This window comes from Triticum urartu, chromosome 7A (assembly GCF_056163025.1).
Source record: "Triticum urartu cultivar PI428250 chromosome 7A, HENAU_Tu73, whole genome shotgun sequence".
NCBI classification, from domain to species: domain Eukaryota; kingdom Viridiplantae; phylum Streptophyta; class Magnoliopsida; order Poales; family Poaceae; genus Triticum; species Triticum urartu.
The window spans coordinates 502,661,079-502,677,630 of NC_141879.1; the positions used below are offsets into that span (position 1 = coordinate 502,661,079).

Here is a 16,552-nt window from a genome sequence, read left to right on the forward strand (position 1 = left end):
CGGATCGTGAGGTCTACCTTTGCTTTGTAATTCAGAATAAGAGAGAATGAATAGAAGGAAGAAAAGTTGCAGCTTCAGGCAACACAAAACAGACTGTCCACTAGAAGGAAGAAAAGTTGCAGCTTCAGGCAACACAAAACAGACTGTCCACTACTCTGTTAGTTCTTTTGCAATTGCATTCTTCGATCTTCAGTGATAACATTATACTTCAACCAGTTATCAAATTTACGAAAATAACTTCCGGACAGCTGCTAGGAGACTTAACCAATGTCGTCACGCTGTTATTAGGCATGCCATCATACACAATATGCCACATAAAAGCAATTGGCATGCATCTGAAAAAGATGTATGAAGAAAATCATATGGAACAACATCAATATCGATGGAAAAAAACAGTTTATTTACCCAGCTCACCGGAACAGTTAATTTGGTCTATGGCATCCGACCTTCGCACATTCCTTTACAGCAACTATTGGAAATGATTCAGATTATATGCTCAAGTTCCTTTGGTTAACACGCTGCTAAACACAGCAAGGTCCCTCGCGTTAAAATGCAGGAGTATTTCCTAAACAACTGATATTAGCGGTTGAAGTAAATCACGACAATCCTATTCTTTGACCTAGCCACCTCACAGCTTCCCATGGAAAAAGTTTCAGCATTCAGAACAAACGAGCTTTGCAACTCAATCCCTAGGAGGCACATTATGATCCAACTGTGTGGTACATTTGGGGGGCTTGGTTGCAAAGAAGCTGTGAAACATCCCATGTACAAGATGAAGCTGGAATCCTAGGTTCGACCTCCATGATTTGGGGGACTAACAAATAAAAAGCCAGACCTCCATGATTCAATGCCAAATAACCCTAGGCTCGAAACATCCCTGGAAACGCCATGCTGCAACATACAGCCAGAACTGAGCCATGAGGAACAGAGACTGCCTGTGCGATACTGTCACCTGGTATATCAACCCTTATACCATGATGCAGATAGAAGTAAGTTCCCTGATCTGGAGTCTACATATACTCCTCACCTGGTATATCAACCCTTATACCATGATGCAGATAGAAGTAAGTTCCCTGATCTGGAGTCTACATATACTCCTCCATGTACATATTGTGTTGGGAGTTGGACCTGTCGCATCAAGCACTGACCCACTAGATACTTGGTTCTGAGAGTGCGGTGCTTCATATTTTGGTTGCCGAGGGAGTACAGATGGTAAGCTTCTTGGATCTTCATATCCTGTGAGTTTTCACTGTCACAGGTCATTACACGTCTAATGGGGGTTGAAGGATTGCCTGCAAAAGAAAGGCATTAGTAACCCCACAACATCATCCAGAAGATTTTTAACTCTCTTTGATGGTAGTGAAACAAAAAATGTTAACTTGACAAAAGTAGATCAACGTGATGTTTAACTCTCTTTGAGCAATGTATACTCTCTGAATTTGTACTTCCCAAGATACATCAACTGCATGCTTTGTACTAGATGATGCCGTGTGCCTATGATCCTTTGAAGGTATTTTAGCAGAGTGCGCTACCGTTGGGCTATACTTGTGTCGGGAGGGGGGGGGGGGGGGGGGGAGGGGGGGGGGACTATAAGAGGAAACACATGTCGGAGAGGCAGGATGTATATGTCAGAGTATTGCATCAAAAGATGGCACCGAATACTCCAACAGTTGGATGGCCTAACTAGACTACCTGTCATAGGTCTTCAATTGTCAGAATTTCAAGCAAGACACATTGACAGAAAAACATCACAAGAAACTAAATCTTCCGGGGTCTCACTAGGATCATCTTAATCTTAACAGTCGCTCTGCATGTTAATTTTATTTAATACTAGCTTCAAAGGAGAAAAAGACGCACATACCTTAGTCATGTCAATCATTGCTAGGGAAAATGTGCATTGTAGCTACTAGAAACGGAAAATTTGGAGAAAGATTTGACCTTTTTCAACTACTTCTCATTAATCGAGGTTCACAAGCACGATGGTTTGATTTAGATGAAACCTTCAATGATTCTTTGTCAAGATCAACCTTAACATTTTATACTTCAGGAAAACAGTGCCGCGAATTTCTACTTTCTACTGACCATTAGAACCAGCAATCAAGGTGTTCCTTCCGTTTCTTTGCCGGGGGTTATCCTCACACAAGATAATTTGGTTAAATACTTAAATGTAAATGACAGCGGCACGCGCAACGCGGCTTTTGCTATGAACAGGAGACCATTCAGCATTCTTTTATTGCGTGTTAGCATGCATTGCATGGCAGGCTGTTTATTTAGCATTTAACATTACTGCATCCTGTAGTATTTCACATATATTTGGGACGTGGCTGCAGGGGGGGGGTAGATAAATCGCTACAAGCACTTTATTATGATCGGGGCTGGAGCAGTTTTTTGGTCTATTTGGCTTTGTAGAAACAGTACTCCCTCTGATCCAAATTAATTGACAAGGTCTCTATACAACCTCTGTACAATGTTGTATAGAGGCTGCGTCAGGCCCTGTTTGGATTGTCGTGTTCTTTTCAAATACACCTGTAAAGAATATAGGTCACGGCTCATCGTTTTGTTACCGGCCGAGAATTGCTGAGCGGACGGTAAGATACAGGTGTAAAATAAACACCTCTGTATTTATTTACAACGAATCCAAGCGTGGCCTCGATTAATTTGGATTGGAGGGAGTATTATTTTTTACAATAAGGTCCAATCTTGCAGGCAGGTGCTATGATCGTGTATCAGTTGGCTGCAATCATGGGCATTGTTACAGAAGGTGCAGCACAACAGAGCTTGGCACCAAGAAGCTAGAGTGGCTTACCAGGGAGTTTATGTCCTGGTTTGGATGGTGTGCTAGTGAAGTAGTGATAGGCTTCTCAGTCTGTACTCTCTAGTGATGCTATGTGTGGCCTGTCTTTTTCATTAGGCCTAAATGTTTCGTGTGGTTATGTTGCTTTTTGATGGCTTGTAATAAATAATGTAATAATTGTTAGAGTTATAATATAAGTCATGTACCCCTTTGTATTTATCCCGTTGTATAAGGGGTTTCCTGCATATGTTCCACACCTGTACATGTATATATATCGGCCTATGGCCTCATGGGAATACAAGTTGCATATTTCCTAACATGGTATTAGAGCTAGGTCAATTTTTTTTTGCACGCTGCAACTCGTGCTATTGATCCAACCCGCATCGCCGCCGTCCTCTGTGGCTGCTGCTCCTTTTCTCTGTCTATCGTAGCCGGCAGCTCTCCACGCCCGCTACTCTCCCTTGCAGGTCAACTCAGGCCGGCTCCTTCCCCAGTCCCGTCTCCCTGGATCGAACACGAGCAAGCTGGTTTTCCTCTGGATTGAGTTGGCCCCGCTCGAGCCGGCTTCCTCTGGATCTGATCTGCTGCCAGCTGCCGATCTCGGAGGAGTTTGCTTGCCTGCAGATCTGCCCACGGCAGGACCGGGCCTCCAGATCAATCACCCGTTTGTCCTCAGTTGAAGATCTCATCGATCCGTGCTACATCTCCACGTAGTGCTACTTTGCTCTCCGGTGATACGTGGTGCTAGCCACTTCCTACGGGTGCTGCTTGCTGCTTCTGCTGATACATGATGCTGGTGTATTGATTCGTCACGCCGCCGGATCTCGGCTGATTGGTCTGCTACGTTCGTCTGCCCCTGACTAACACACACACACAAAAAAAAATGTCTGCTGCATCGGGCTATGTTGCTGTCCCTCGCTGTCCGGTGATCTTTGATGGTACTAACTACACCGAGTTCACTGGCTTTATGCGCATTCACATGCGTGGCATCCGTCTCTGGGGTGTTCTTTCTGGCGAGGTCTGCTGTCCGCCACGTCCAGTTCCTCCGGTGGCCCCTACTCCGCCAACTCCATCGGTTCTTCCTACGGATGCTAATCAGGTCGCCAAGGATGCGGCTAAGCTTGCTGATGAGGCTGCTGATCGTGCTTATGATGAGAGGGTTTTGGCTTAAGAGGAGGCTCTTCAGACGTATCATGGTGCTCTGTCTGTTTACACCCAGTGGCTTGATGATGATGCTCGTGCTGCAGCTGTTCTCACTGCTAGTGTTCTGCCTCAGTTTGCTTCTGAATTTCTGGGTCTTCCTACTGTCTTTGAGATGTGGACCCGTCTTCGTCAGCGCTATCAGCCCTCTGGTGATGCCTTATACCTCTCTGTGGTCCGTCAGGAGCATGCTCTTCAGCAGGGTGACTCTACTGTTGATGACTTCTATGCACAGAGTTCTGCTATCTGGCGCCAGCTTGATTCTCTCCGCAGTGCTGGGTGTCGTACCTGCCCCTGTTGCCAGGCTGTCCAGGCCAATTTGGAGTTTCATCGCGTCTATGAGTTCCTGTCTCGGCTCCGTAAGGAGTTTGAGCCCCGGCGTGCTCAGTTTGCTCGTGGCCGTATTTCTCTCATGGAGGCGCTTTCTGAGATTCGTGCTGAGGAGACTCGCTTACGTGGTGCTGGTTTGCTGGAGGTTCCCTCTGTGCTCGCTACTCGTGCTCCTACGCCACCTGCTGCACCGACCCCTTCTCGCTCGAGTGCTCCGCCGCTCTTGCCCACTCCTTCTGGAGGCTCAGGTCGCCCCCGTCCACATTGCGACTATTGCAACAACGATGGTCATCTTGAGTCTCAGTGCTACACGAAGAAGAAACACCTGCGCAAGGCTCGATCATCATCTTCAGGGACTTCGTCATCTACCTCGACAGCTTCAGCCATTGCTTTGACTGAGCAGGATATTCTGAGACTTAAGCGTCTGCTCACGGCTTCAGGTTCTTCCTCGACGGGTACTGCTGGTTCTGTGACTGATGCTTCCCGCACTGAGCAATCACCCTCTACACAGTCAGGTACATCCCCATGGGTTCTGGACTCTGGAGCTTCTTTTCATATGTCTTCTCATTCTTCCACTTTGTCCTCTCTTTGATCACTGGATTCTCCTGTTCATGTTTTCACTGCTGATGGTACTCCACTTTCTGTTGCTAGTAGAGGCAATCTTACCACTCCTTATTCTGTTCCTGATGTTGCTCATGTTCCTCGACTTACCATGAATCTGTTTTCTGCTGGTCAACTTACGGATTCTGGTTGTCGCGTCATCCTTGACGTTGACTCTTGTTCTGTCCAGGACCGTCGCACGCACACTCTGGTTGGGGCTGGCCCTCGCCGTCGTGATTCTCAGGGTCTTTGGGAGTTGGACTAGCTTCATGTTCCTTCCGCTGCCACCACCATCGCCAGTTCTTCCGCTTCTGTCGCCTCCGTTACTGGTTCCTTCCAGCAGTGGCATCATCGACTTGGTCATCTGTGTGGTTCTCGGTTGTCTTCTTTAGTTCGTCGAGGTCTTCTGGGGTCTGTCTCAGGAGATGTCTCTTTAGAGTGTCAGGGTTGTCGTCTTGGCAAGCAGATTCAGTTACCATATTCACATAGTGAGTCAGTGTCCAAGCGTCCTTTCGATTTAGTCCATTCTGATGTATGGGGTCCGGCCCCTTTCGCTTCGAAAGGTGGTCATAAATACTATATTATTTTCATAGATGATTTCTCTCGTTACACATGGCTTTATTTCATGACTTCTCGTTCTGAGGTGTTGTCTATTTATAAGCGTTTTGCTGCCATGGTTCATACTCAGTTCTCTTCACCCATTCGTGTTTTTCGTGCTGTCTCCGCTGGCGAGTATATCTCTAAGATGTTGCGTGGTGTTCTTGCTGAGCACGGGACTCTCTCTCAATTCTCTTGTCCTGGTGCTCATGCTCAGAATGGTGTGGCTGAGCGAAAGCATCGACATCTTCTTGAGACGGCTCGTGCATTGATGATTGCTGCCTCTCTCCCGCCTCATTTTTGGGCTGAGGCCGTCTCCACATCCACCTATCTTATCAATATACAGCCTTCCGCTGCTCTACAGGGTGGTGTTCCTTTCGAGCGACTTTTTGATCGTTCTCCCGATTATTCGATGCTTCGCTCGTTTGGTTGTGTTTGCTATGTTCTTCTTGCCCCTCGCGAACGCACCAAACTGACCGCTCAGTCTGTTGAGTGTGTCTTCTTAGGCTACAGTGATGAGCATAAGGGCTATCGTTGTTGGGATCCTATTGGTCGTCGGATGCGTATCTCTCGAGACGTGACTTTTGATGAGTCTCGTCCCTTCTACCCACGCCCATCTTCCTCGACTTTTTCAGTGCAGGATATCTCTTTCCTCACTTTTCCTGACTCACCTATCACCCCCGTCGAGACTGTACCTCTCCGTTCCACTTCCTCTCCTTCTCCACCTCTAGTTGATTTGCAGCCACCATCCTCCTCGGTCTCCTCGCCTAGCATGTCACCGGGTTCTCCACCTTCATCTCCGGTGACTTCCTCCCCGGTCTCCTCTCCCAGCCTGTCACCGGATTTTACACCTTCATCTCCGGTGACTTCTTCGTCGCCACCCCCCGATTCTACCTTGACGATTCCTCCTTCTATTATTCCATCTTTTCCTCAGCATTACACTCGTCGTCCACGACCAGTCGATGCCTCTGTGGATGAGTCGTCATCTTCCTCTCAGCCTACTTATGGCTTGCGTTCTCGTCCTCGTCCGCCTGTTGATCGCTTTGGATTTCCCACCGCTGGTGCTGCTGTTCTTGAGCCGACTTCTTACCGTCAGGCTGTTGTTCATCCTGAATGGCAGTTTGCGATGGCAAAGGAGATTGCTGCTCTTGAACGCACTGGTACCTGGGATCTTGTTTCTCTTCCTCCCGGAGTCCGTCCGATCACTTGTAAGTGGGTCTACAAGGTTAAGACTCGCTCCGATGGTTCTCTTGAGCGTCACAAAGCTCGTCTTGTGGCTCGTGGTTTTCAGCAGGAGCATGGTCGTGATTATGACGAGACTTTTGCTCCTGTGGCCCATATGACCACTGTTCGTACACTTCTTGCCGTTGCCTCTGCACGCCACTGGTCTATATCTCAGCTTGATGTTAAGAATGCCTTTCTTAATGGTGAGCTGCGTGAGGAGGTGTACATGCAGCCACCACCTGGGTATTCTGTTCCTGATGGCATGGTATGTCGTCTTCGTCGCTCTCTCTATGACCTTAAGCAAGCCCCCCGCGCCTGGTTTGAGCGCTTTGCCTCTGTGATCACTGCTGCTGGTTTTTTAGCAAGTGCTCATGATCCAGCATTGTTTATTCACCTTTCTCCTCGTGGTCGGACTCTTCTTCTTTATGTTGATGACATGATCATCACAGGGGATGACCCCGAGTATATTGCCTTTGTAAAGGCCCGTCTTAGTGAGCAGTTTCTTATGTCTGATCTTGGACCTCTTCGCTACTTTCTTGGGATTGAAGTCTCTTCTACCTCTGATGGCTTTTTTATATCCCAGGAAAAGTATATCCAGGATCTTCTTGCTCGTGTTGCTCTTACTGACGAGCGCGTTGTTGAGACTCCTATGGAGCTCAATGTTCACTTCCGTGCTACTGATGGTGATCCTCTCCCTGACCCGACGCGTTATCGTCATCTTGTTGGCAGTCTTGTCTATCTAGCTGTCACTCGTCCGGACATCTCTTATCCGGTTCATATTCTGAGTCAGTTTGTCTCTGCTCCCACCTCGGTTCACTATAGTCATCTCCTTCGTGTTCTTCGATATCTTCGAGGCACGATCTCTCACCGTCTATTCTTTCCTCGCTCCAGTTCTTTACAGCTTCAGGCCTATTCGGATGCTACGTGGGCTAGTGATCCTTCAGATCGCCGTTCACTTTCTGCTTACTGTGTTTTTCTTGGTGGTTCTCTCATTGCCTGGAAGACGAAGAAACAGCTTGCAGTTTCCCGTTCGAGTGCCGAGGCTGAGTTGCGAGCAATGGCTCTTTTGACGGCAGAGGTGACTTGGTTACGGTGGTTACTTCAGGATTTTGGTGTTTCTGTCACTACACCGACTCTGCTCTTATCTGACAGTACAGGTGCTATCAGCATTGCACGCGATCCTGTGAAGCATGAGCTCACCAAGCATATTGGTGTTGATGCTTTCTATGTGCGCGCTGGTGTGCAGGATCAGGTTATTGCTCTTCAGTATGTGCCTTCCGAGTTACAGTTGGCGGATTTCCTGACGAAGGCTCAGACTAGAGCACAACATGGCTTTTATCTCTCCAAACTCAGTGTTGTTCATCCACCATGAGTTTGAGGGGGGGTGTTAGAGTTATAATATAAGTCATGTACCCCTTTGTATTTATCCCGTTGTATAAGGGGTTTCCTGCATATGTTCCACACCTGTACATGTATATATATCGGCCTATGGCCTCATGGGAATACAAGTTGCATATTTCCTAACATTTTGATGGCTTGTAATAAATAATGTAATAATCAGGGCTGCATGTATCAGCGATGCAGAGGCCGGGGGTAATAAAGCTTTCATTTTACAAAAATTACAAAATTAGAACCAGCAATATAAGAAAGTAATGAAGAAAGAACAAAGTCTGTTAGTTAGGACTAGATGCTTGAATGGGACTGAGACTTTTGCCAAAAGAAAGGGTGCAAGCAGTTTGAAAATGGATGTTTTATTCTTCATGTTGCATCATTGGTGATATCAATACATATTATGACTGGATCATCCCTTGTATAAATGATTAGCTGTCTAGATCCCATCCCAGTAAAAGAGATTTGAGTTGGAAATAAGACATTTACCTTGGCAAAGAAGAATGTTTCCTCTGTGACGAAACAGCTGATCCATTTTCGCCACCATTTTCCTCGAGTTCAGCGAAGCGTTTCTTAAATTGGTCGACAGCACTGCAATACCAGAAGATGCAAGCGTATCAGACATGGATGATGACTAAGAGAAGATAAACAAGTGTGCAATAACATATCTAACCTTAAATGAACAAAGTTTCGTCTGTCTGTTCCACTGATATGCTCCTTCAGTAATTGAGGATGATACTCCAAAATTTCTTCAAAGATCAGTTCCTTGATGTCCTCCTTTGTTACTCTACGACCCTCAAATTCAAATTCAATTTTTGGTATCGGTTGACAAGATGGTTCTCGCTCTACCTTTGCTAGTCCATTAAAGTATGGATCTGCCAATGCCTACAATTTGCAGATATATCAAGATCACAATATCTTGTACTGCCAGATGCAGAACATGGGACCGGTTAAGATTCATATATATGGCATACCTCTTCAGCCGAGGGACGATCCTTTGGATCAAAAGCTAGAAGCCTCCTAAGCAATCGTAATGCTAATGGGTCAGCCTTTGGAAATTTCTGCGAAAACGAAGCAGGCTGTTTCTTCCGCATGCATGTCAGATATTTTCTTGCCTTGTCATTCCGCACCTTAGCAGAGGTAGGACAGTAGAAAATTTTAAGGAGACAGAACTACGTATAACTTTGACAGCAAACTTCCAAAGATCCATACCTGAGAAATAGCATCTAATGAAGGTGTCCCCAGAACATCAGTTATCAAATCCAGCTGGTGAACAACATTTTTACCAGGAAATAGAGGCTTTCCAATCAACACCTCGGCAAAAATGCACCCTATACTCCATATATCAATAGCTGGTGTATACTGCAACCCAAAAGATGGCAAATTTCAGTGACACGAACAATTGGCCATACCAACTCAAATCAGGACCGGGGGAAGACCTTGTTTACAAAAGAAATATAACAGAAAAATAATGCCACAACTGTGGTCAATACCAAATAAGACGATTTGTAATTGGGACAGTCAACTTCCAATTGGGACCATTTGAATATTTCTTTAACCCAACTAATGCTATGCACTGTTCAGTTGCTCAAGTAACGGATATGTTTCCAACTTTGCAATAAGCAGCATGAGCAAAAGAAATTGTGCTGAAGGGATCCATTTACTTACGGAAGGTTGTTAGTGATAGTTGCTATCTACCTTCTCAAATGTAAATTAAGAGGGTGTATAAACAGGTAAATTGTGCAGAAAATAATTCAAACTCGACGGTAGCCACATCTGAATGGTAGTTAGTAAGCAAAACCGCATTCCTATTAAAATTATAATTCAAACTCTATTCATGTTTCCCCAATATGGAATATGAACATGGTATGGCAAGATAGTTGCCACATGGTTTAGTTCCCATTCAAGTTATTTATGTGCGACAAACACTAACAGGCTGGAACAGGTTTCGGAAAGTGGTCTGGTACCTACTGGGCTCAGTGAGCCTCCAATGTGGAGACCTACCACGGGAATCTATGCAAAGGGAGGCATGTTGGCATTAGGGGCACAAATTCGTGGGACTTCAGAAAGCCTAGCCACCACTCCCACCCATGAAAGCCTGGCCGTGCTTGTCAGTGCTAGCACCCTAGCAGGCTACTAGGCTAGCACACAGCGTTCCCGCTTTTATACGTGTGGATACCTTGAGAGGTGTTGTTGCGAGGCTGTCAGGTAAGGACAATCGCAACTTGTGATTGTCCAGAGGTGCTAGTGGAGGAACCATGAGGAGCTACTAGTACAAGTGTACAACTATGACTATTAGAGTATCGGTAATGATGTGGTCTAAAACTGCAGTGGTCCTTGGTGTACAATATGTATACAAACATTTAGTGATACACGCAAAGACATGGAGTTCCAACCTTGCAGTGCTATCCATCATTCTATTGTTTGCAGCCATATGACAGCACAGTTACAAGTTTGAACAGCATACAATATGGGCTTATGAATCATTAGTGTTACTTCTTTATTGCCAATTTGCCATGGGACATTTGCTGATTTACAAGTATATGATGAGTTCATGGCATCAACTTTTTTGCTCAAATTTGCGCATACAGGTGTAAACGATGCATTACACTTTTTTTTTGGTGCTATAGGCATATAAGACAGACAAATCCAAATATTAAAAAGAAGTCAAAAGCCGCCTCATGGCAATTCCCTCAATACTCACTACAATGTGAGGTGACTCCGACTGTCAGGACCCTGACTGAACCCACTAGTGTTGTATTCCTATTGGCACTTCGTCAGTTAACCAATGATCCAGATTGATCAAGACGAGAAGCAATGGACAGTCCAGATGGGCGCGGGCAAAAGAGTATCTTTACTGTTTACCATTTAAACTCAATTACAGTGTACTGTTTATCTTGCTGCTGCCGTCACTGCTGTAATTTCCCTCATACTCACCTCATGGCCAATTCCCTCATACTCACTACAAGGTGAGGTGATCAACAGGCACCGGACATCAAGTTCCAGACCCGCATACCAAGAATGTCATTTACCAGCACCAGTACCAGTACCATCACACAAAAATAATGCCTATTAGGTCGGCATCATCTATATGTATACATGTCAACCTCTCTAACTTCTGATAAATCATAAGTTTGTAACATTGCTTACCTTAGAATAGAAGGACCCACAAAGTTCAGGTGCTCTATACCATCTCGTTGCCACATAATCCTGAAAAGCGAAGTTTATTCTAATTTAGAAGTTCATTTGACAGGAATAGAAAACATTGGATGAGCAATGGAAGACTCCAGAGCAGCCCCAAGGCCCTAAATTAATGGTTAGCTTCAGAACCGTCGACCCCAATCCCACCCTAAAACCAAAATGAGGAAATGGCTTCGTGAAGACCCACTTAAAAGTAAAACTAGATGACATCTTATTTCAACTTGTATGTGACAGTGCACTGATCATTAGATATTCACTTTCCCTTTGTTAGAACCATTGCGTCTCGAATGACAACCTTAAGTTCAACATGACAACGGGGAACAAAGCATGATTCGGTGCTAGTAAATCTCCAATTGCTAGTACTGCAAGATCAACCAATAACATATGCTATTGAGATACAATAACAAAAGATATTGCTTACTGTCCAGAAGACTGTCGTAGGTGCATCATTGAATGCAACTCTCGCCAAGCCAAAGTCACAAATTTTGAGTTTGCAATTTGCGTTGGCAAGCACATTCTTGGGCTTCAAATCTCGGTGATAGACATTTGCTGCATCAAAGCACAAACAATATTTAGCCAATTCTGAACATATGTAGCAACTGAAATGATATTATATAATTTCCAACATTAAAAATCAACCATGCAAATACAAATAGAGTATGGAACCAAATATGCTATGGTTTCGGTAAATACCAAACTAGCCAAAGTTGACACGGGTTCAAAAAATAAAGGAGCAACCTTTTACTTTTATTTGTGCAACTAAATATCTGAGTTGTCATGTGCAATGCTGCATCAGTAATCAATACCTAGATACTCAGCATGCCTTAGTGGGCAATGCAGAACATGACACCATAAACACAGGTGATTGTCATACACAATGATACAGCAAATAGGTTGGGGCCATAAACATCAGTGGTCGGGGTCCATCGCGTATACACTGACACAGGAGCATATTGCAATAACAAGCCTACATGCTACAACAGCATTGCTTCATTTCAAACCAGGCCTTAGATGCAGGCCATGGCGCGCATTCAGAACGACTATCATCTCGACCAAACTGTACCAAACTTTAAATCAGTCGACCCGTTCAATAGATGTTAATTAGAACTCATGTAATTGTTCCAGTGCCATCTCAATAAAAGAAAGAACAGGAAGGGGGAAAAGGGATGAATCAAATCATCAAATGGTTACAAGTGAAATTTGCATGCAAATTAGCATACAACAATGCAAGTGCGGGAAAGAAACAATAGTCAAATAGCTACATGGTCGTTCCATAAGAATAGAAGCGCACGTAACATTTATCTTCATAAAAAGACTGTGAGGAAGTGCATACCTGTGTGCATATATTTCAAAGCTCGAAGCATCTGATACAAGAAAAACTGATAATGCTCCCTCGTCAAATCATCATTAGCCTTTATTACTTGATGAAGATCTGACTCCATAAGTTCAAAGACAACATATATATCTTTGAAATCCTTTTTGGATGGGGGGAGCAAGATATGCTTTATTTCCACTACATCAGGATGCCTAAGAAGCCTGAGAAGCTTGATTTCACGGAGTATGCGTGCAGCATCTGATATATGCTCAAAAATGTTGTGTATCTTCTTTATTGCAACCTTCTCTCCTGTTTGTGTATCATTTGCAGAACATACAAGTCCATAACTACCTTTGCCTATGACCTCCAGAACTTTGTATCGATTAGTATCGCCATATTCAGTAAAGAAATCAATTTCCGCTGCACTCTGAATTAGAGAAAATAGTCAGATAACTAATACTGTTGCACATTAAACCTACGAAACACAGAAGACAATGACCATCGATGATGGTACTACCACTTGGTTACTCTATGATCAAAAGGAAAATGTGTACTTTTGACCCCTAAACTATTATTTTGGGTGTAGATCTGGTCGTCAACTCCTAAAACGGATACTTTCACCCTTCAACTCTCAATACTGTATATTTTTGCTCCATCGAGGTGGTTTTGACTGTTCCAAAATGGTTTTGATCGATGTGGCATCTACATGTAGGCCAAATCACATATCTGCAGTCTTACCAATTTCCTCCCGGAAATTCCTAAAATTTAAGTAAGAAGCAGAAAAAGGCAATAATATATATATACTTCAAACGAAGATATCAACGAATCTAGTAAAAAGACATCAGTTTTGAAGAAATGGAGAAAACTATCAGAAAGGGGGAAAGAGTAAAATCATATACAGCATAATGGGGTAAAAAAACTGGAGAAAGTCTTTTTATTTACAAAAACCTCAGATTTTCAAAAATCAAGAAAACAAAAAAATAGTCAAAAGGAAAATCAAGAAATTGCAAATAGAAGGAGATTATGATTCTTTTATTAAATTGCTTTTCTTCTAATAAACCAAAAAATGTCGGATTGCTCCTTTTTTCTCTCAAATTCCCTGTAAATACAGAATATGAAATATCATTTTTAATTATATTTTTCTTTTTTTGTTTTGTTTCTCTGCTTTTTAAATAGGTTTGTGGATTTTTAGAATGAGATTAGTGATGCGGCAGACACATGGTGCTGGCGCCGCATCAGTAAAAACCGCTTTGAAACGGTCAAACCGCCTTGAGGGACCAAAAGTACACGAAATGGCAGTTCAAGGGCAAAAATGTCTGACTGTGGGACCAGATCTACACCCGGCCAATAGTTTAAGGGGTCAAAGATACATTTCCAAATCAAAAACACTGCTGCAAGTTAATCACAGACGTTCAGTGGTATTAATGACAAAACCAGAGAAAGAACTGCCTGAGCAAGTCCCTCTCCACCTACAACTTAATCATCTAGTGTCAGTATGACATATAGCTTCCAACGAAACAGTGGACTGGAGCAAAGGTTTTCCGCTGTTACTACCAGGTACGTATAAAGATATTCCTTTGGGATGTAATCACATACTCCAGAGCCAAGAACTGCGCACACCTCTGACATTACAAATTTACAATTCACTCTCTTTGTAGCATGTGGGAAAAATAAATTATTACCAAGACTGAAGGAGGTGTCCTTATAACCAGTAGCTACTTTGTAGAATAACAACATTACCAAACAAAAATGTCCTAAAGTCACAGCATGTCACCTAGTTTTATTCGCTTAAACTAATATTAAAACCATCTGGACCTCTTACTCGAATTGCCATCATTCCCAACATTTTCACTACTCCCGTCTAAACAAGCAAAGCCAAAGAATCCAAGAGCACGAACCTTCTTGCGCAAATCGCCGTTCTGCATCTCGGAGCCCGTAGTGGAAGCTTCCCAAGATCGACCTTTCTTTCTTTCTTCTCCCTCCTCCCACGATCCCACCAGACACACAGACCGGCCTCTCGCTCAGGCGCGGGTCAGCCGCACTTGCCCCACCGGCTCCTGCTCCGAATCGCGGTCCCGCAGTCGTTCCTGCTCCTCATACACCCCTCGCCGCCACCGTACGTCGCTGCCGCGGCCGCCGCCACGGCCGGGTTCTTGTACGGTTCGGGAAGATCGCGAGCCGGCGGCAGTCGCTTCGGATCTGGGGGAAGGGGAGAGGAGGCGTCGTGCGTGGAGACTGGAGAGAGCTCGTCGGCGTGCTGTGGTGAGGCAGCGGAGGAAGCTGGGGTGACGAGGTGGGAGGGATATTTTCTCTTCTCTTCTCTTTCTCCTCTGTTTTCTCCGCGTGGTGAGGTGAGCTCCGCGTGCGTGGCAGCTATATCTCGTGGATTCTCGGTGGCGTTTCGCCGTTTCCAAAGGTAGATCACAAGGCTCGGGCTCTCTTTAGACCAAAAATGTACTGTAATATTCATGTCAAAACAAAGTGTAATGTCTCTTATATATTTTATTGTAGAAAATTAGTCATGAAATGCTAAACCAATTCTCGTATGGTTATTCATCGTTGGAGCATAATCAACCTCACTACAATGGTTTATTCCTACCAGCAATTGAGAGCAACTAGAATTCCTATAAAGATGTTGTTGTATCCGTCTCCTGGGGCTCTTCGAGGGTGAAAGCGCCCTCAGCACCGTTCGTTTTTGATTGGTGTGCCGTGGAGGCCTTCACGGGCTCTTCATGTTGTCTTATCGCCTCGGCGGGTCCATAATCTATGGACCGTGGGCGTGCCCGGGGCCACCATCATGGGGCGCCGTCGGACGCATCCGCAAGGGTGAGGCCGTCCACACCGTTCGATGCTTAGTGGCGTATCGCGGGCGCCTTCTGAGTGCTCTTCACGCCGTCTGATCTGTCCGGATCGTGCACACCCGGGGAGGAGCCTTGGGGGTTAATGGCGGGTGGACTGCAGGCGGGCACCGGGCCAATGTCATGTGGCATTTCCGGCCTGCTCACATGCGAGGCCATCTCTGTTAGGCTGGTTGTTCATGCTGGTCGGGTCTTCTCGCGCGTTTGCAATACCGCCTTGTCCGTGGGGCCATCTTTTAGGATCGTCTGCCCCGTGTCGGGTTGGTTCGCTCGCGTCGCCTGGTTCCTACGTCACGTCCGCAAAGCCGGCTCGCCCATGGGGCTAGTCGGTCAGGTTCCGTTGGCCCCACATGGGTGCGGGCAGGCAACGAGCGAGTTGCGAACTTGGTGACCCGATTTTTATTTGCCTAACCGACTCATAGCCCGATGTGGAGCCTACATGTCACCGGTCGGACCGGTCAGGCACGACGCAAGTCGTTGTGTTCCGAGTTGGGGTTTTACATGGGCTTTGCAACCCACTGTCGAGGAGTCTTGCTCGCACTACCCGGACATCCTCTGTCGGGTAGTGTGTGTTGTGCTGGACTGCCTAACGCGGGATGGGACATCGATTGCCATGCGTTATTGCGTTGCTTACAAGCGCTTCGTGTGCTCGGTCGTTCGGCACCGTCTCTCATATTATTCTGTCTTTCTTCGTGTGGCTCTCTCTTTTGATCCATACTAGCTCCACCTCGCTTCTTTCCCCTTGAATGGAAGCGGCTTCGCGAGTTTCTTGGGCGGCCCGTCTACGGGGTGGTTTGAGGGCAGTGCCTGTTTTTGTCCACATGGCCATCATCGGCTGCTCGAGGTAGGCAACGATCGCCGGAAGTTTTTTGGGCTTTGCCAGGGAAACGTCCGGGAGAAGTCGTCTTTTGTCGTCGTATGGCCTCTTAGGGCACTGCGACCTTCTTCGCATACTTTGATTGTGGTGGTTGGGCATATATGAATTCTAGGTGAGCCGTTTCTTTGGTCATTTTTGTGTGCTCTGTTTGACGAGGTGGGTTTGTT

General features: G+C 45.4%; 1 protein-coding gene and 1 pseudogene across 1 annotated transcript; one reads left to right on the top strand and one right to left on the bottom strand.

Moving 5' to 3' along the window:
* Nucleotides 1-377: 377 nt before the first annotated feature.
* Nucleotides 378-15,018, bottom strand: LOC125520346 (mitogen-activated protein kinase 11). The gene is made up of 9 exons (XM_048685241.2): nt 14,549-15,018; nt 12,669-13,077; nt 11,757-11,884; nt 11,285-11,344; nt 9,347-9,496; nt 9,109-9,264; nt 8,808-9,019; nt 8,624-8,725; nt 378-1,292 (listed from the first exon to the last, which is right to left on the bottom strand). Exons 1-9 carry the CDS (start codon nt 14,573-14,575, stop codon nt 1,271-1,273), a joined length of 1,266 nt encoding a protein of 421 aa, XP_048541198.1. The 5' UTR covers nt 14,576-15,018; the 3' UTR covers nt 378-1,270.
* LOC147960155 (uncharacterized) lies at nt 4,110-4,797 on the top strand (annotated as a pseudogene).
* Nucleotides 15,019-16,552: the final 1,534 nt, after the last annotated feature.